This window comes from Oncorhynchus keta, unplaced genomic scaffold (assembly GCF_023373465.1).
Source record: "Oncorhynchus keta strain PuntledgeMale-10-30-2019 unplaced genomic scaffold, Oket_V2 Un_contig_16796_pilon_pilon, whole genome shotgun sequence".
NCBI lineage: Eukaryota > Metazoa > Chordata > Actinopteri > Salmoniformes > Salmonidae > Oncorhynchus > Oncorhynchus keta.
Window position 1 is genome coordinate 260,692 of NW_026280121.1, and position 21,809 is coordinate 282,500.

At 44.4% G+C, this 21,809-nt stretch overlaps 1 protein-coding gene across 1 annotated transcript in view; it reads right to left on the reverse strand.

The window, feature by feature from the left end:
- Positions 1–14,115: 14,115 nt before the first annotated feature.
- Positions 14,116–21,809, reverse strand: part of LOC127919499 (low-density lipoprotein receptor-like) — a 22,008-nt gene continuing 14,314 nt past the window's right edge. Inside the window, exons 8-17 of the mRNA XM_052503148.1 lie at positions 21,801–21,809; positions 21,271–21,442; positions 20,909–21,136; positions 20,179–20,297; positions 19,777–19,916; positions 17,141–17,282; positions 16,812–16,964; positions 16,200–16,475; positions 15,310–15,473; positions 14,116–14,974 (exon numbers count right to left, since the gene is read on the reverse strand). The exon at positions 21,801–21,809 is cut by the window's right edge and continues 120 nt beyond it. Of these exons, the coding sequence (XP_052359108.1) occupies positions 14,939–14,974; positions 15,310–15,473; positions 16,200–16,475; positions 16,812–16,964; positions 17,141–17,282; positions 19,777–19,916; positions 20,179–20,297; positions 20,909–21,136; positions 21,271–21,442; positions 21,801–21,809 (1,439 nt within the window). The 3' untranslated portion in view covers positions 14,116–14,938. The remainder of the gene's footprint in view (positions 14,975–15,309; positions 15,474–16,199; positions 16,476–16,811; positions 16,965–17,140; positions 17,283–19,776; positions 19,917–20,178; positions 20,298–20,908; positions 21,137–21,270; positions 21,443–21,800) is intronic.

A 21,809-nucleotide genomic window follows, 5' to 3' on the forward strand; every position in this document is an offset into this window, starting at 1 on the left:
GTGCCATAAAGAGGTAGTTGGCACTATGACAGTTACACATGACTAGTTGGCCTACATGTGTCTGGGTGTGTTTGAGTGCAGCAGTGTGTTTCAAAGTGTATCCTCCCCTGCAGCCTGGGAGGAAACATTTCTCTGGGTAGTGGCTGGTGTCTTTGGGTCTCTGAGACAGAGACTATTGTAACAGTGTAGAGCCACCACTGAACATATCGATGGTAGAACTACTAGTGACTAGTTGGCCTACGACTAGTTGGCCTATGACTAGTTGGCCTAGGACTAGTTGGCCTACGACTAGTTGGCCTATGACTAGTTGGCCTATGACTAGTTGGCCTATGACTAGTTGGCCTATGACTAGTTGGCCTATGACTAGTTGGCCTATGACTAGTTGGCCTACGACTAGTTGGCCTATGACTAGTTGGCCTATGACTAGTTGGCCTATGACTAGTTGGCCTATGACTAGTTGGCCTATGACTAGTTGGCCTACGACTAGTTGGCCTATGACTAGTTGGCCTATGACTACAGTTTGGAGTGCAGCAGTGGCCTATCCTCCCTGCAGCCTGAAGTTGCTCAGCACTGGGGTCACTGGTACTTTGGGTCTCTGAGACAGAGACTATTGTACAGAGAGCCACCACTGAACATATTGGTAGAACTACTAGTGACTAGTTGGCCTACGACTAGTTGGCCTATGACTAGTTACGACAGTTGGCCTATGACTAGTTGGCCTACGACAGTTGGCCTGACAGTTGGCCTATGACCAGTTGGCCTACGACTAGTTGGCCTACGACTAGTTGGCCTATGAGTTGGCCTATGACTAGTTGGCCTATGACTAGTTGGCCTCTGACTAGTTGGCCTATGACTAGTTGGCCTATGACTAGTTGGCCTATGACTAGTTGGCCTATGACTAGTTGGCCTATGACTAGTTGGTGACTGGCCTGACTAGTTGGCCTATGACTAGTTGGCCTATGACTAGTTGGCCTACATGTGTCTGGGTGTGTTTGAGTGCAGCAGTGTGTTTCAAAGTGTATCCTCCCCTGCAGCCTGGGAGGAAGCATTGCTCTGGGTAGTGGCTGGTGTCTTTGGGTCTCTGAGACAGAGACTATTGTTATTGCTTATCACCAGACCAGTACAGCCAGTACCACTCTGTTCTGTTTGGTAAACTGGCTAGTGACCTGTTGTTCCTGTTCCTGAAGTGACTTCCTGTTCTCATGTCACAAGACACTCCCCCTCGTAGACTGTCACAGTGGTGTGATGTTCGGACCCCGCCCCTTTGTGACATCGCTGACCAATGGGAGATGGCGGAATGGCAATATGTAAATAGTCAGGTGAGGTGACAATACAGGAGATAGTGTCTATGAGCCTATCCCCTGGGGACAAACATTGTTTGTCACCTGTGCTTCAGTGTGTATCTTAAAGCCATAGGGTCTAGCACACTGTGGATCTAGACTCATTTGAATGGCTATAAAGGGCGATAGCTATGTGCATCTGTCAACAGTGATGCAGATGGAGTGTATGTGGATACAGACCCTGTATAATTTCCATTGCTCTGCACTTTGACACGTTTTACCTGCAGGCGTCCCTTTACCCATAACACTATTATAGCTTAGCTTCCATACAACATACTGCATCTAACGAAGGGGAGTGAAGGTTAGGACAAAAAAACAACCCCAGAATTGCACCTCCAGCTTTATAGTGCAGTTATATGTTGAATTCAAAGATTTATCAGAAGACTGTTGATCTACAGTAAAACTGTTCTGAATGTCCCACTGGGGCCTCCTGGGGCCACCAGTACAAAAATGTATGCAATCACTTGTTATAAGCCACTTTAAGTAAAGGTGTCTGCTAAATGGCATACATTATTATAAATGTTGGCAAACTGTTTGCCCATGCATAGGTACCGCACAAAACCTGACAGAAATATCACGAGGATGACAAGGCGATCCTATGTAGACTCCACGTGTAGACCACTCCTACTAAGGAATGTGGATGCTAGTTCCTGTCAGATGTTATTCATTGATAGAGAACAGGTCTGTCCTTGAGGAGTGGATAACGACATCACAGCTCATAGACGAATCTATTCATTCACTTCCTGCATAGCTCACCTATATATCCTTTATATTTAAGCTAGATACCATTCAAATCAAATGTAAACTTTGTAAACAACAGGTGTAGACTAACAGTGAAATGTGTACTTACGAGCCCTTCCCAAAAATACAGAGAGAAAAATAATAGACAAATAATAACACAAGGAAGAAATACACAATGTTGGGGTACCAGTACACAGGGTACCAGTACAGAGGGTACCAGTACACAGGGTACCAGTACAGAGGGTACCAGTACAGAGGGTACCAGTACACAGGGTACCAGTACACAGGGTACCAGTACAGAGGGTACCAGTACACAGGGTACCAGTACAGAGGGTACCAGTACAGAGGGTACCAGTACACAGGGTACCAGTACACAGGGTACCAGTACAGAGGGTACCAGTACAGAGGGTACCAGTACACAGGGTACCAGTACAGAGGGTACCAGTACACAGGGTACCAGTACAGAGGGTACACAGGGTACCACAGAGGGTACCAGTACACAGGGTACCAGTACAGAGGGTACCAGTACACAGGGTACCAGTACAGAGGGTACCAGTACACAGGGTACCACACAGAGGGTACCAGTACACAGGGTACCAGTACAGAGGGTACCAGTACAGAGGGTACCAGTACACAGGGTACCAGTACAGAGGGTACCAGTACACAGGGTACCAGTACAGGGTACCAGTACACAGGGTACCAGTACAGAGGGTACCAGTACACAGGGTACCAGTACAGAGGGTACCAGTACACAGGGTACCAGTACACAGGGTACCAGTACAGAGGGTACCAGTACACAGGGTACCAGTACAGAGGGTACCAGTACACAGGGTACCAGTACAGAGGGTACCAGTACACAGGGTACCTGTACAGAGGGTACCAGTACACAGGGTACCAGTACAGAGGGTACCAGTACACAGGGTACCAGTACACAGGGTACCAGTACAGAGGGTACCAGTACAGAGGGTACCAGTACAGAGGGTACCAGTAAAAACAGAGGGAACCAGGTACACAGGGTACCAGTACACACAGTACAGAGGGTACCAGTACACAGGGTACCAGTACAGAGTGGATGTCTAGGGGTACAAAGTCATTTAGGTAGATAGAGTGCCTTCAAAAAGTATTCACAGCCCTTGACTTTTTCCACATTTTGTTGTGTTACAACCTGTTCCTAACTCAGTTGCCGGAGAGGAAGGAAACTGCTCAGAGATTTCACCATGAGGCCAATGGTGACTAAGACGGTTACAGAGTTTAATGGCTCTGATAGGGGGAAACTGAGGAAGGATCAACAACATTGTAGTTACTCCACAACACTAACCTAAATGACAGAGTGAAAAGAAGGGAGCTTGTACATAATAAAAATATGCCAAAACATGCACCCTGTTTGCAACAAGGCATTAAAGTAATCCTGCTAAAAAATGTGGCATAGCAATTTTATTTTTGTCCTGAATACACAGTGTTATGTTTGGGGCAAATCCAATACAACACATTACTGATTACCATTCTCCATATTTTCAAGCATAGTGGTGGCTGCATCAGGTTATGGGTATTCTTGTAATTGTTAAGGACTGGGAAGATCTTCAGGATAAAAAAGAAACTGAATGGAGCTAAACAAAGGCAAAATCCTAGAGGGAAACCGGGTTCAGTCTGCCTTCCACCAGACACTGGGAAATTAATACACCTTTCAGCAGAACGAACACTAGGCCAAATCTACACTGGAGTTTTTTAACAAGAAGACAGTGAAAGTGGCCGAGTTACAGTTTTGACGTAAATCTGCTTGAAAATCTATGGCAAGTCCTGAAAATGGTTGTCTAGACATGATCCCCTACATATTTAAGAATGTTGAAAATAATAATGGGCAAATATTGCACAATTCAGGTGTGCAAAGCGCTTATAGACTTACCCAAGAAGACTCACTGCTGTAATAGATGTCAAATGTGTTTCTAACATGTATTGGTGAGCTGAATACTTAAGCAACGACTATATTTTGTTATTTAATTTCTATTAAGCATTTTTCTTTCACTTTGACATTCCAGCAGTGGAGGCTGCTGAGGGGAGGATGACTCATAATAATGGCTGGAATGGAGCGAATGGAATGGAATGGCATCGAACCGTGTGTTTGTGGGATTTGATACGATTCCACTCCAGCCATTTCCACGAGCCCATCAACCCCAATTAAGATGCCACCAGCCTCCTGTGCATTACAGTATTTTATGTAGATTGTTAATTTTAAAAAATTACAATAAAAATCAATTTTTATCCCACTTTTTTACTTGACAAAGTGTGAAGAAGACCAAGGGGTCTGAATACTTTTGCAAGGCACTGTATGTCGTAATATGTGATATAATAGTACACCTTGATGACTTCAAATGGATCATATTGACGGACATGTGTCATATCTTGTGACTATAGTGAGAGGAAACATTACAACATTGCTATCAGTCAGGGTTAGTACTAGGAGGTACCATGCAGACAAGATTGTGTTAGGGAGTGAGAGAGAGTATTGGGTCAAATGAAACTAATCTCCATCATTTTGCCTGCCGTAATGGGATCCAAGCCCTTGGTTTTATCTACAGTACACAGAAGCATTCTCTCTTGTGTCTAGGAAGGAGATAAAGGGCTGTATGTACAATGTATCAGACGTCTCAGAGCAGGAGTGCTGTGAATGAATAAGATGGACGGGGGACCAGTGGCAGTATTCACAAAGAGTATCAGAGCAGGAGAGCTGATCAAGGATCAGTTTAGCCTTGTAGAGATTTAGTAGGATTAAATTGACAAGAGGGGACCTGATCCTAGAACACCACTCCTACTCTGAGATGCTTGACACATTCGGCCCCAGGTTGGGGGTTGGTTAATCGACGCTGGTGTCTGTATGAAGGACAGGCCTTGGTCTATTTGAAGGACCGGTATAACTGGACTCTTTTAAGTATCGCCTAGCTATGACCAGCCCCTAAAGGGAACATTCTTGTCAATTACTCTTAATGGTGTGCCTCTTTGCTTGTCAATGACACTGTCACTGAGGAGTGTGCAGTAGCGGTTTGCGGGCCAAATAACTGGGGAAGCCAGAACAAAGGCCATATTACACCCTATGTGTTGTGATAATTGCGTTGTTTGCTCTATAACCTGTTAGTTCATATGCCTTGACACCGTGATATATATATGTATATATATATACAGGCCTAAAGCCGAGACAATAAGAAGACACAGTGGCAGAATAAATTCAACCACACCTTTGTTTCACCACAAAACTGAAGAGCAACCTCTGTCCTGTGAAGTCCACAAAACATTTTGCCTGTAACAAACAGTTACATCACCTACAGCAGTGGTTCCCAAACGTATTATAGTCCCGTACCCTTCAAACATTCAACCTTCAGCTGTACCCCTTTAACACCAGGGTCAGCTGTACCCCCTCTAGCACCAGGGTCAGCGCACTCTCAAATATTGTTTTTTTGCCATCATGGTAAGCCTGCCACACACACACTATACAATACATTTCTTAAACATAAGTGTTAGATTCTGTCACAACCCAGCTCATGGGAAGTGACAAAGAGCTCTTATAGGACCAGGGCACAAATAATAATATAATAATAATCAATCATTTTGCTCTTTTATTTAGCCATCTTACATATAAAACCTTATTAGTACAAAAATGGTGAATAACTCACCACAGGTTAATGAGAAGGGTGTGGTTTAAAGGATGCACATAACTCTGCAATGTCGATGGATGCTGCAGTGTACCCACGTGGCATCGAGAGCAACTGCTTGCACACACTTTACCACTTCCCTATGTCTCCCTGTCATGGCTTTTGTGCCATCAGTACAGATACCAACACATCTTGACCACCAACGTCCATTTGATGTCACAAAGCTGTCCAGCACTTTAAAAATATTATCTCCTGTTGTCCTGGTTTCCAGTGGTTTGCAGAAAGAGAATGTCTTCCTTAATTGACCCCCCATAAACAAAACGGACATATACCAGGAGCTGTGCCAGGCCTGCCATGTCTGTTGACTCATCCAGCTGTAACGGACATATACTAGGAGCTGTGCCAGGCCCGACACATCTGTTGACTCATCCAGCTGTAACAGACATATACCAGGAGCTGTGCCAGGCCCGACACATCTGTTGACCCATCCAGCTGTAACAGACATATACCAGGAGCTGTGCCAGGCCCTCCACGTCTGTTGACTCATCCAGCTGTAACAGACATATACCAGGAGCTGTGCCAGGCCCTCCACGTCTGTTGACCCATCCAGCTGTAACAGACATATACCAGGAGCTGTGCCAGGCCCGACACATCTGTTGACCCATCCAGCTGTAACAGACATATACCAGGAGCTGTGCCAGGCCCTCCACATCTGTTGACCCATCCAGCTGTAACAGACATATACCAGGAGCTGTGCCAGGCCCGACACATCTGTTGACCCATCCAGCTGTAACAGACATATACCAGGAGCTGTGCCAGGCCCGACACATCTGTTGACTCATCCAGCTGTAACAGACATATATCCAGCTGAGCTGTGCCAGGCCTGTAACAGACATATACACATCTGTTGACCCATCCAGCTGTAACAGACATATACCAGGAGCTGTGCCAGGCCCGACACATCTGTTGACTCATCCAGCTGTAACAGACATATACCAGGAGCTGTGCCAGGCCCGACACATCTGTTGACCCATCCAGCTGTAACAGACATATACCAGGAGCTGTGCCAGGCCCGACACATCTGTTGACCCATCCAGCTGTAACAGACATATACCAGGAGCTGTGCCAGGCCCGACACATCTGTTGACCCATCCAGCTGTAACAGACATATAGCTGTGCCAGGCCCGAGCTGTGCCAGGCCCGCCACGTCTGTTGACTCATCCAGCTGTAACAGACATATACCAGGAGCTGTGCCAGGCCTGACACGTCTGTTGACTCATCTAGCTGTAACAGACATATCAGACTACCAGGAGCTGTGCCAGGCCTAACAGACAGGCCCTCCACATCTGTTGACTCATCCAGCTGTAACAGACATATACCAGGAGCTGTGCCAGGCCCTCCACGTCTGTTGACTCATCCAGCTGTAACAGACTGTTGACTCATCCAGCTGTAACAGACATATACCAGGAGCTGTGCCAGGCCCTGTTGACCCATCCATCTACCAGGAGCTGTGCCAGGACCCATCCAGCTGTAACGCATAGAATTCACTGGCTTGTATGCGAAGCAGTAATTGTTTCAAAACATCTCTTGCCATGTCACTGATGATTCGTGAAACAGTGTTGTTTGATGAGCAAGTTCATGTTTCCACCATTTTGGGAACTATTGATTTACCGCTAGTCTCTAAGAAAACACGTGCTGCCTCCACTATTCAGCACCATTTCACCTTCAACATGTAAACATCATCTAACCACCTACATCTAATACAGTGACAACTAAAATATACCACAAACATTTAGTCCAATCAATGTAAGCTACAGTAAATATGATGTGGCTGTTCATGGTTCTGGTGTGTGTGTGTGTGTGTTTTGATTCAGCCTACTTGTAGACAAATGCCAATGCCATCCTCCTCTCTTTCATGTTTCCTAAATGGTCTGTGACTCTGTCATACAGTACCATATATTTTGTTGTCCTAGCCTACCTGGCTAAAATGCTCGCTATCCTGACTTCCTTTCATGGGCAATGATGCGCCAGGCCAGCTGGATAACATTAACCTACTAGCTAAATGTTGAACGTCCATCCTCTCAGGCCAGGGACACAATGTATGAATTTATGGTGGGATCAGAATCGCAATTATAATCATTTGCCAGTACAGAGAATTAAGTATCCCTATCTCCATCCATGGCTAATTTAGGAAACAGACTATTCTAGCTAGCTATAGCCACCGGAGGACAACACAATGAGACGCAACAATTCAAGTTGTTTCTGTCAATGACGTATGCTCTCAATGAATTTGATAGGAGTGATGCCAAATCCAAACTGGCTTCCCTTGACACGTTTTAGGGGTCAAGGGAGGCCAAATGCTCACTGGCTTCCCTTGACACGTTTTAGGGGTCAAGGGAGGCCAAATGCTCACTGGCTTCCCTTGCGTTCAACGCTACGGGCGGCAATAATGTCATACCCTTTTGGACCAGACAGAATCAGATAGATGGCCTACACATACAGAGACAGAGGGGCACACTCTCCGGTGAGATACATTCAGCCTCTTGCGAATTAAAGGAAAATTATGAAACAGAGAGACGAAAGATAAATTATTTGAAAATAAGTAAATAAATAATCTGTACATTTTTGGAGAAGCCTGGCTCCCTGGGTATCCATGAATACAAGACCATGGTGCTTGCCTACGGAGCTGTGAGGGGAACGGCACCTCAGTACCTCCAGGCTCTGATCAGGCCCTACACCCAAACAAGGGCACTGCGTTCATCCACCTCTGGCCTGCTCGCCTCCCTACCACTGAGGAAGTACAGTTCCCTCCTCAGCCCAGTCAAAACTGTTCGCTGCTCTGGCCCCCAATGGTGGAACAAACTCCCTCACGACGCCAGGACAGCGGAGTCAATCACCACCTTCCGGAGACACCTGAAACCCCACCTCTTTAAGGAATACCTAGGATAGGATAAGTAATCCTTCTCACCCCCTTTTGGACCAGACAGAATCTAAGATTTAGATGCACTATTGTAAAGTGGCTGTTCCACTGGATGTCATAAGGTGAATGCACCAATTTGTAAGTCGCTCTGGATAAGAGCGTCTGCTAAATGACTTCAATGTAAATGAATACACTCCACTGGTGGTGTGATCTTTGTTTGTCCAATCCCTGCTCCCTCTCTGGTTTAGGTTCCAAGTAAACGTCTCCAGCTGTTAAAGCAATCTTGAACCAAAGACTGTAATGTTGCTGAGTTCTCTTCTGATTTCAGTGGAGGGCTATAAGTGTAGATTCTCTTCCCACAACTTCCCACAACTCACTATGGTGGTTGATTCCACATCTTAATCCCCCTGTTCCGGAACTCTCTCTCTGTTCCATTATGCAAGTAGAGTGCTGAATGAGTCTCTGGTGTATAGAGGGAAGAGTTGGAGGATAGAGGGAACACCCATCATTATGGATTAATTATGGATGATGTTAAATGATGACAGGATGTTGTCTGTAGTTTGTTTGGGTGTGTCTGTATTTGAGACCATCTGCACTACAGACAGTTCTACAGTTAGACTCTAGAACTCACCCATGTGTGTAATTCCATGTTCTGGGGAAATGTATGGGTAGTCTCTCAGCCAGATCAATCCATGTTTTTGTTGTTGTCTGATCTCCACAACTTTGTATCACATTATGCATTTTATTATCTGAAGTCCGGATGGAAATACACTTAGATTTGTAGGTCTACTGGCAATTCCTCACAAAACCAGAGTTAAAAGAAACACCTTTATACACAACGTTTATACACCCTGGAATACGTCCTTCCTTACCTGTCACATTTTCCATTGCAAAGACAAGTGATGACTCAGGGAAACCAATGTCCTGTAACTTGAATCAAAACATAATTGCAAAGTCATGGTGTTTCCCTTTGAAAGTGAAGACCAACTGTACACTTTGGGTGGTTCCCAATGAACCACTTTAAAAGAGAACATGAAACGCGACAATGTGCACATTCATCAATCTCTCCACACTGTAATTGTCCTAAATAACCCATTTCAGTGAGGTTACTGAAATACCCTGTAATACTGCAGTGAGTATAATATGAGTTTATCCCTAGCTATCCAGTTTGAGGCTTTCAGGAGCATGATATTACACATACAGTACAGTTGAGTCTTTCTTGACTGGAGGGTTCTTTCTGAGGGCCTTATGACTTTCCAAAATGTCCTAATTTCCTTGTTACAAATACATCCAAACTCTATTGTATAATGAAAATGACTGGAGAATTGTAAAGGAGAATTTGGGTCGCAAGGACTTCATCGTAAACGTCCTTGTCACAAGTCAGCAACTTAATTGTTCACAGGGAATGACAGGATTATCATAGAATAGAATTGTGTGACCTTGACATATTGGGGCAGGAAATGTTAGACCAAAGTTCTCGGCTGTTCTCAACACTGCATTACTCCCACAATGGTAATCCAAGTGGAATATTCTCTAAGTGAGAATAAAAACATGTGTTTAAATTAGCTTAAAACACACAGCCTGCACATTGCATTCCTTATTAGTAGTCAAGTGTGATCAAACTGACATGTTTCATCAGTAAGAATTTGTTCATAACGTACTTTCCTAGTTAAGTAAATGTTAATAAATAGGTTGGGTGCAGGGCTGAAAACAGTTGGTATACAATAAAGAACCGGCACTCAGAAGCTTCACCTATTTATTTATTAACCTTTATTTAACTAGGCACGTCAGTTAAAAACACATTATTTTTACAATGACAGCCAACCGGGAATAAGGTTCAGTTGTTTGTTCAGGGGCAGAACGACAGATTTTTACCTCGTTAGCTCGGGATTCGATCCAGAAACCTTTCGGTTACTGGCCCAACGTTCTAACCACAACGTTTAGTTCCTGCAAGGATCTTCATCAGGTCCTGATGAAACATTGTTTATGAACAGATGCGTGGTGGAGTTTGAGTGTGCCGGCTCCATTTATTTGATACCTTGCTGCATCTTCACCTCGACACGTGATAACAAAAGCTGGACTTACACTGGTGGTAAAAGGCTTTGTGAAACACACTGGCAGGAAGGAGAGGATGTCAGAGAGACTGAATACAATACTGAGCACAAAAAACTACTTTATGAAACATTAACAACAACTGACCGAGAACAAAAATAAGTTGTAGCTTAGGCCTTCGCCCCCAGAAAACAGTGAAACTGAAGGCCTACATCAAAAAGCCTTATTAGATTGGCTTCCCACCGTTATCAGGAACGGGATGAGTAATACAGTATGTTCAGTGGCTAGAACGTTAAGTACAGGTTCTAACGATGACACAGCCGTTCGAGAAGACCGTATCTGTGCAGTGGGACGAAAGAGACGTGACAGAAAACTTGATCATTATTTATCTTTTATTAAACAAAATAATCACAACACAAACTATACAATGGTCACTTTGAGATTGGATTCTCTGAACAGGAAGATTAAGAATCAACAAGAAGAGCAATTTGCATGTACCAGGCAAGCTGCAGTTGGTGCTCTGTCCTGTGGACTCGTACATCTTAGGGTGATACACAACATTGTGCTTTACACACCACATTTACACCACAACTGATGTCATAAAACACTGCACAACGGGGGCAATTTAGTCTATAAAATGTAAGATCTTCAATCAGCTGTGAATGAAAACATATAACAGAACAAACATCAACTTCACCTGAACCATAGATGTATGTCTATATATGGATCTGAACTTTACACTGTTGTTCAGAACCAGCAGTGTCATTCACACAACCAAGATAATGATTCAATGGATAATGAATCAAGATAATGAACATTGGTTGGTTGGTTATGATGATGGGACAGTATTAACAACTGTGTAACCATTCACAGTAGACACGAGAGCTTAGGAAAATAAAACATCCAATCAAGATATTTATACATGTGTATATATATATAAATAAAAACATATCTGTAATATGTACAACATTTTTCACGTTTTAAAATGTACAAAATGAACAGGGTGATACCACAGTGAACTGAGGATGTAGTATTTACAGAAACATACAAACTATATACATATTCTCAAAAATAATAATTAGTATCTTCATATCATACCAGGATGTCATTTAACATCATTCACCATAATTTATTTTGTCAGCTTTCCACCTCAATAAAAAAATCAGACGGAAGGTGTTTTCTTTCTTTTAGAACATGAGCAGCATACAGACATAAACCAGTGGCTTTTTTGGCCTTCAAACAGCTGGAGCAGCTACTGGCCTTCAACTAGCATTCAGCTGCTGGCCTTAAACATTCAGCTGCTGGCCTTCAACTAGCATTCAGCTGCTGGCCTTCAACTGCTGGCCTTCAGTTACTGGCCTTCAACTAGCATTCAGCTACTGGTCTTCAACTAGCATTCAGCTGCTGGCCTTCAACTAGCATTCAGCTGCTGGCCTTCAACTAGCATTCAGCTGCTGGCCTTCAACTAGCATTCAGCTGCTGGCCTTCAACTAGCATTCAGCTGCTGGCCTTCAACTAGCATTCAGCTGCTGGCCTTCAACTAGCATTCAGCTGCTGGCCTTCAACTAGCATTCAGCTGCTGGCCTTCAACTAGCATTCAACTGCTGGCCTTCAATTAGCATTCAGCTGCTGGCCTTCAACTAGCATTCAGCTGCTGGCCTTCAATTAGCATTCAGCTGCTGGCCCTCAACTAGCATTCAGCTGCTGGCCCTCAACTAGCATTCAGCTGCTGGCCCTCAACTAGCATTCAGCTGCTGGCCCTCAACTAGCATTCAGCTGCTGGCCCTCAACTAGCATTCAGCTGCTGGCCCTCAACTAGCATTCAGCTTCTGGCCTTCAACTACTGGTCCTTCAACTGGCCTTCAGCTGCTGGCCTTCAACTAGCCTTCAGCTGCTGGCCTTCAACTAGCCTTCAGCTACTGGTCTTCAACTAGCCTTCAGCTACTGGTCTTCAACTAGCCTTCAGCTACTGGTCTTCAACTAGCCTTCAGCTACTGGTCTTCAACTAGCCTTCAGCTGCTGGCCTTCAACTAGCATTCAGCTGCTGGCCTTCAACTAGCATTCAGCTGCTGGCCTTCAACTAGCATTCAGCTGCTGGCCTTCAACTAGCATTCAGCTGCTGGCCTTCAACTCGCATTCAGCTGCTGGCCTTCAACTCGCATTCAGCTGCTGGCCTTCAACTCGCATTCAGCTGCTGGCCTTCAACTCGCATTCAGCTGCTACGCATTCAGCTGCTGGCCTTCAACTCGCATTCAGCTGCTGGCCTTCAGATTCAGCTGCTGGCCTATCGCATTCAGCTGCTGGCTCGCATTCAGCTGCTGGACTCGCATTCAGCTGCTGGCCTTCAACTAGCATTCAACTACTACGTGCCAAGGCAAGAGAACTATCATGTCAGCTATAGTTGACTATAGTGAAAGGAGGTCATAAGGCATTTGGGCTCTTCAGACACTGTATACCACATACCGTAAGAACATGTACGTCACTAGACATTACACACATTGCTGGAGTGAGTATAGAAATGCTTGCATTGATGATGGCAAAGGCACCAATATGTAAAGAGACCAATGACAACTCAAAGGTTTCAGCTCTGATTAGTGCCGACAACTCACACGTTTCAGCTCAGAGTAGGGCCGACAACTCACACGTTTCAGCTCAGAGTAGGGCCGACAACTCACACGTTTTCAGACAACTCACAGTTTCAGCTCAGAGTAGGGCCGACAACTCACACGTTTCAGCTCAGAGTAGGGCCGACAACTCACACGTTTCAGCTCAGGGCCGACAACTCAGTTTCAGTAGGTTTCAGCCGACAACTCACACGTTTCAGCTCAGAGTAGGGCCGACAACTCACACGTTTCAGCTAGGGCCGACAACTCACACGTTTCAGCTCAGAGTAGGGCCGACAACTCACACGTTTCAGCTCAGAGTAGGGCCGACAACTCACACGTTTCAGCTCAGACAACTCAGTTTCAGCTCAGAGTAGGGCCGACAACTCACACGTTTCAGCTCAGAGTAGGACAACTCACACGTTTCAGCTCGACAACTCACACGTTTCAGCTCAGAGTAGGGCCGACAACTCAACTCACACGTTTCAGCTCAGAGTAGTGTCACACCATAGTTCAATGTCCCCCTGGGAAAGTCTCCACTTTAAGATGTGGTGATGTTCGGTGCTAAGTGACTAGGCACGTGCATGTGTCAATGTCAGATGGTAAGGCCATCCAGAGGTCTCCATGTCCATTGTTAAGTACACCATAAACATACAAACTAGGTACCGTTTTCGACCTTCAAAAGATATGACAAGACAGCTTTTTGACTGCAGCCAGTTTTAAACCCACAATCTTCAACACATCCTTCATGTCGTGCTAATTGTGTTTTCTAGTGCTTTCGTCAGGCTGACAAAGGAAGTGGGATCCAACTGAACTCAAGAATCAAATGGCTTGGAAGTGTAGGACGTCTTCTGTACAGTGCTATGCACAATCTTATGCAACATTAGAACAAAAGTTTGCCTATTTTACAGTAAGTAGCCAAATGTACACTCATTTACAAAAGAGCTGCTAAGTGATATGTAACAAAAACAAACAAAGTTGAAGCTGTGTTAGATGGTTGTCGTTTTGAACTTCCTTGTGTCAAAGAGCCAAGGTCCAGGACCTAGCCTGGTACCAAATCTGTGCATTATGTGCTTAGACATTTATTCATCTCTCTGACGAGGAGTTAGCCTAAAATACATACATTTGGGACCAGGCCACCTAGGTAAGAACTCTTACATTATGAAAGAACGGACGACTACAGTCCAACTGTGCATTTACTGTGTCTTTCATTTTCAAGTCCTTCCGATGTTTGACAAAATGGCCTCCAGACGTTTTTTTCTCTTTAGGGTTGTGTTCGAGACCACAACGCTACCAAGCCATTTTTTTTGTGTGATTCCGTTTGTATATGTTTCTTCTTCTTCCATTCCTTTTTTTGGGGGTTGGTTTCCACGGCAACCAAGTTATTCTTTCTGAGTTTATTTTTTCCTTCTTCGTCTTGGATGGAAGCACAGTGTTGAGGTCGGAACGGAATCTTCTGAACAGGAAGCCAGGAACTTAGGTCATCGAGATGAGGTCATCATCATAGGATTGGAAAGGACGTGTCAGTAGCATTAGGGTTAAAATGACCTCCATCGGTTTATGTTTGTCACTTTTTCAAACAACAATCTCTCTTTAAATACAATTCTTCATATCCACTTGTTCTTCTTCTTCTACTAGTCATGCCAGGTCTTCTTCCAGGCTCACCATCTGTCTCTGTGAGGGGAGACAGAAAATAACCATAAACACAAAGTCATACAACACTGAAAACCACTACATGCAGTATTTCATAGGCTATACCATAATCAACAGTCACATGCTTTCTATTAGCCACTGCAGAACACCTGCAGGATTGGGGTCAAGTGGATTGCAACTCCACATAGGAAAACAATGGGCAATTCATCCCATTATTTCACTTAATCGAAATGGAATTGATCTCAACACAGTATGAGAATTTAAATGGAATGAACTCTAACCCTGGTGACACGTGTAGTCTACATAAGTAATAAGACAGTGACTGGGTTGCTTGGTAGGTTGCTAGGTGACAGTACCTGTGGGTAGGTGTATCCGTCCTGGCTGTGGTTTCTACAGATGTGCAACTCGTCCTCTGTGGTCTTCTGGTACACGGGGTTGTCAAAGTGGATGGTGTTGGTGTTCTTCAGCCTCCAGTGTCTCCATAGCAACACTGCACCAAACAGCACCAGGCACATCATCACTGGAGAGAGGAGATAGGGGGTCAAAGGTCAGTTCTTGTTGTTGTAATTGTTGTTGTTGATAAAGTATGGTAGGTAAAGCCAGTTTAACTTTTACAATAATACGTGTTTTATTGAGTGTACAAAACATTAGAAACACCTTCCTAATATTGAGTTACACCCCCCTTTGCCATCAGAACAGCCTCAATTCGTCGGGCATTGACCCTACAAGGTGTCGAAAGCGTTCCACAGGGAGGCTGGCCCATGTTGACTCTAATGCTTCCCACAGTTGTGTCAAGTTGGCTGGATGTCCTTTGGTTAGTGGACCATTCTTGATACACATGGAAAACGGTTAAGAGTCAAAAACCCAGAGCGTTGCAGTTCTTGACACACTCAAACCGGTGCACCTGGCACCTACTACTATACCCCGTTCAAAGCACTTAAACATTTGTCTTGCCCATTCACCCTCTGAATGGCACACGTACACAATCCATGTCTCAAATGTCTCAAGGCTTGTCTCCTCCCCTTCATCTACACTGATTGAAGTGGATTTAACACATAACATAAATAAGGGATCATAGCTTTCACCTGGTCAGTCTCATGGAAAGAGCAGGTGTTCCTAATGTTTTGTACACTCAGTGTATATCAACACATAAGTCAACACATAAACAGAGAGTAGGTTACTACAGTACTACTGTATTTATCAGTGCACTAGACATTATGCTGATACTACAAGGTAAAATACTCACTGATAGGTAAGACAATGTAGAGCACAGTATGGTGTGATGCCTCAGCTACTTTGGGCATGGCAACATAGCCACTTTGACCTGTGACCGCAGTTTCCTGTGGACTGTGAGTGGTCGAGGACCTATCAGGGTCCTGAGGCTGGGCCCGGCGGGCGGAGGAGGTAGTTGTTGTAGTTGTAGTTGTGGTGGAAGTGGGGCCAGCTGGCTGTTTGGTTGGGGCCCTGGTAGGGATGGGAGCTGCAGTTTTGGGAGTGGTGGGGGGAGCGGTAGTTGTTGGAGCTGTTGAGATAAGAGATGGGGTTAAAGGTCACCAAAGGTTAGAGGTTAGACACACAAGAACGTGTCAGTTAGTTTGAGAAAAGGTTCAATGACCATGAACAGTGAGTATGAGGATAAACACTAACACTGACATCCATTGGCTTTTGAACTAGCTTTTAACTACAAAATATTTGGTCTTAAACAGATTTGAATGATGATTAATAATGAAGATATGAATAACATTCCACCCATGAGGAGGGCGATCTGGTCATTTGACTGCAGGAAAGGGGTATAAAGGGCAATAGTTGCACCTTCTCCTCTAAAGTTACATAGGGTTCGACAGAGGAAAACACATACCTGCCACACACTTCCTCATGTCCAGGCCGAGGGTCATGTGATCAGGACAGGCACAGGTGTATTTGGGGGAGTGTTGGTTGATCTGGGGAGCAGGTAGACATAGGAACTCACAACCTCCATTCACAAAGTTTTTCTCTGTGCACCAGTTCTTTCCTATAGGAGAGAGAGAGAGAGAAGGGAGAGAGAGAGAGAGAGAGAAGGGAGAGAGAGAGAGAGAGAGAGAGAAGCGTGAGAGAGTGAGTGTTAGACCACCTGATTCAGCTTTTAAAGTTAATTACAGTTATTCATGTTAGATTTGTTATGTTTTTAAAAAGCGTGCGTTGCCATACCGATGGGCTGCTTGAGGTTGTGGTATACAATGATGTCCTCTGGCTGCAACAGGTCCTCCGCCAGTACAGTGATGTCATTTCCTGTCAGGCGGTTGGCGCTCATGACCGCTCTGTCGCCCATGTCGGTCCAGAATACTTTCTCCTGTGAAACAAATGAGAGAAACCAGAAAAAAAGAGAGACAGGAAGAAAAACTAGGTTAACCAACTGTACATAGTCAGTACAGTACACAAAGTTAACCAACTGTACATAGTCAGTACATACAGTACACAAAGTTAACCAACTGTACATAGTCAGTACATACAGTACACACAGTTAACAACAACTCAGTACATAGTCAAGTACATACAGTACATACTGTACACACAGTTAACCAACTATACATTGTCAGTACATACTGTACACACAGTTAACCAACTGTACATAGTCAGTACATACAGTACTTAATGTTAACCAACTGTACATAGTCAGTACATACAGTACTTAATATTAACCAACTGTACATAGTCAGTACATACAGTACTTAATGTTAACCAACTGTACATAGTCAGTACATACAGTACTTAATATTAACCAACTGTACATAGTCAGTACATACAGTACTTAAAGTTAACCAACTGTACATAGTCAGTACATACAGTACTTACAATGTTAACCAACTATACATAGTCAGTACATACTGTACACACAGTTAACCAACTATACATAGTCAGTACATACTGTACACACAGTTAACCAAGTACATTGTCAGTACATACAGTACTTAAGTTAACCAACTGTACATAGTCAGTACATACTGTACACAGTTAACCAACTGTACATAGTCAGTACATACAGTACTTAAAGTTAACCAACTATACATAGTCAGTACATACTGTACTTAATAGTTAACCAACTGTACATAGTCAGTACATACAGTACTTAATGTTAACCAACTGTACATAGTCAGTACATACAGTACTTAATGTTAACCAACTATACATAGTCAGTACATACAGTACTTACACAGTTAACCAACTGTACATAGTCAGTACATACAGTACTTAATGTTAACCAAACAGTACATACAGTACTTAATATTAACCAACTGTACATAGTCAGTACATACAGTACTTAATGTTAACCAACTGTACATAGTCAGTACATACAGTACTTACAAAGTTAACCAACTGTACATATCAGTACATCAGTACATAACAGTACATAGTCAGTACATACAGTACTTAATGTTAACCAACTGTACATAGTCAGTACATACATATCAGAGTCAGTACATACAGTACTTAAAGTTAACCACTGTACTCAGTACATAGTCAGTACATAGTCAGTACACAGTACTTAATGTTAACCAACTGTACATAGTCAGTACATACAGTACTTAATATTAACCAACTGTACATAGTCAGTACATACAGTACTTAATGTTAACCAACTGTACATAGTCAGTACATACAGTACTTAATATTAACCAACTGTACATAGTCAGTACATACAGTACTTAATGTTAACCAACTGTACATAATCAGTACATACAGTACTTAAAGTTAACCAACTGTACATAGTCAGTACATACAGTACTTAATGTTAACCAACTGTACATAGTCAGTACATAGCATATCAGAGTCAGTACATAGCATATCAGAGTCAGTACATAGCATATCAGAGTCAGTACATAGCATATCAGAGTCAGTACATAGCATATCAGAGTCAGTACATAGCATATCAGAGTCAGTACATAGCATATCAGAGTCAGTACATAGTATATCAGAGTCAGTACATAACTTACAAATCCATCCACAAACAAAGACTTAATGTATGTATCTGGTGGAAAACAACAGTTTCAGATATGGGGCTTATTAACCTCCTATGACCTGGATACTGTAAGATCAGTTTGGTCTCCATTCAGCAGCTACATGGATGGATTTCTGTAATACAGCTAAAGCTGGCTAGCTGCATGGCTAAACTCATAAACCGAGCTGGTGTATAAGACTCAACCTGGAAATCCCCTTTAATTAAAGCTACCACAGCCAGGTTGGTGTGGGCTGGAGGGGGGAGACCATGGTGCTCGACCCAGGGACCTAAAGGAGGTTCTGGGGCCACAGCCAGGGTAGAGGGGGGAGACCATGGTGCTCGACCCAGGGACCTAAAGGAGGTTCTGGGGCCACAGCCAGGGTAGAGGGGGGAGACCATGGTGCTCGACCCAGGGACCTAAAGGAGGTTCTGGGGCCACAGCCAGGGTAGAGGGGGGAGACCATGGTGCTCGACCCAGGGACCTAAAGGAGGTTCTGGGGCCACAGCCAGGGTAGAGGGGGAGACCATGGTGCTCGACCCAGGGACCTAAAGGAGGTTCTGGGGCCACAGCCAGGGTAGAGGGGAGACCATGGTGCTCGACCCAGGGACCTAAAGGAGGTTCTGGGGCCACAGCCAGGGTAGAGGGGGAGACCATGGTGCTCGACCCAGGGATCTAGAGGAGGTTCTGAGGTTGGATTGTAACCATTGTCCACATGGACTGGACTCTACTGGTTCAGTTAAGTCTCCCTTTCCCTTCCTACAATTCCTCTAGGACCTGCCCATAACTATACTCCAGATGGAACTCAGGTTAGGGAGACCTTAATGTCCACATTCCATCACTATTTACCTGGAAGACGGCGAGAGAGAGGGGGTGAGCCAGCTTGTCCTCGTTGTAGATGAGTGTGTGTCGTCCTTCTCCGTTTACTCCGATGCTGGAGAGGGTGTGCATCTTAGAGTCCACCCAGTACAGACGCTGGTTAACCATGTCTGTTCCAGAGGCAGGGAGCGTTAGAGAAATCCAACTGTATAATCATTCACTTATAAACAACGCTTCCACGCCTGATAACGAGGCAGATTATTTGAATGTAAATATTGTACACCTACAGTATGATAGAACTTCCAACAATAACACAACACAAAATCTCAACTGTTCTGTATACGAGTATAAGAATCATGTGAGACAGCAAATTACAATGTGTCCAATCGCACATCACTATATTGCAGTGTCCAATCAGTGGACTCTTCTTACCAAGAGTGATGCCGTTGGGCCACATGATGTTGTCCGTTACCAAGGCGACGCGGTCGGCTCCGTTCAGCCCACTCTTCTCGATCTTGGCCTCGTTGCCCCAGTCAGTCCAGTACATGAAGCTGGAAACAGACACAGTACCGTCAGTCAAAACTCCGACCTCAAACACACTTCAGCACAACATCTGGAGGTCTTTAGAGAAAATCACACACACACACAGACACAGACACAGAAAAGACACAGACACAGACACAGACACACACAGACACAGACACAGACACAGACACAGACACAGACACAGACACAGACACAGACACAGACACAGACACAGACACAGACACAGACACAGACACAGACACACACACAGACACACACAGACACACACACACACACACAGACACACACACACACACACACACACACACAGACACACACAGACACACACAGACACACACACACACACACAGACACACACACACACACACACACAGACACACAGACACACACACACAGACACACACACACACACACACACACACACGTTGAGCTTCTGCCATGTTTCTTGTTGCGAAAGAGATCCTCACTCATTCTATTATTCCAATATGTTCGACAACAAAAGAATCCTGTCGAAGATTTATCTTTTTGCTTTTCATGGCAGTCAACGCCCTATTGAGCATGATACTGATGAAAACAAGGTTAATAAAATCAATCAATCAAATCCCAAGTTTCTTACTTATTGGCTGGATCCACCACGATGCTTCTTGGTTTCTCCAGTCCTTCGCTGATCAGTGTCTTTCGCCGTGTTCCGTCCGTGGTTGCCACGGAGATGGTCTGGAGCTCACTGTCCGTCCAATAGATGTTACCGTGAATCCAGTCGACGGCCAGGCACTCCGGCACCTCCATCTGGCTGTCAATCACCACGTTGTGGTGGGAGGAGTTCCCTGCCAAGTTCATGTCGGCGCTGGGGAAGGGTGCAGGACAAAATAGATGTTTGTTTAACTAACAAATACTGTATATTGTCTGTTTGCAGATATATATATACACACACACACACACACACACACACACACACACCTTCCCCCAGCAGGTCCTCACCTGTAGATCTTCCTGTGGTACAGGTCAGACCAGAAGATCTTGTGTCCAGGCATGTCCATGTCCAGGGCCACCACGTTCTTCAGTCTGGGGATGAGAGGGACATACTCTCTACGGTCCAGAGTCATCTTCCTCACCTCGTGGCGGTTGGTGAACAACAGGTAGGGGACAGTACCTGGAAGACATACAATTAGTTTTAGATTTCGACCTCAAGTCTGCCACTTTACCTCACTGTTTACATCACATTTTAAAAGTTGTCATTTCCAGTCAAAAAAAAAGTGGGCCTCAAATCTGCCACTTTACTTAACTATATTTACATCTCATTTAGAAAGTTGTATAATAATGAGGCCTCAGAGAAGCTACCGAAACCTCTTCTTTGCTTTAATTCGTTCAGACTATATCAGAATTGCTCCCAAGGCTCTGTTCATATATCCACACTAGCAAGCAATCTATCAAGCATCCATTCTAAGTGGTATGCTGGGGTGGCTGTCGGAATGTAGCTTAGCTAGTGTGTCCCTCCATCTCACACGTACCTGTGGCAG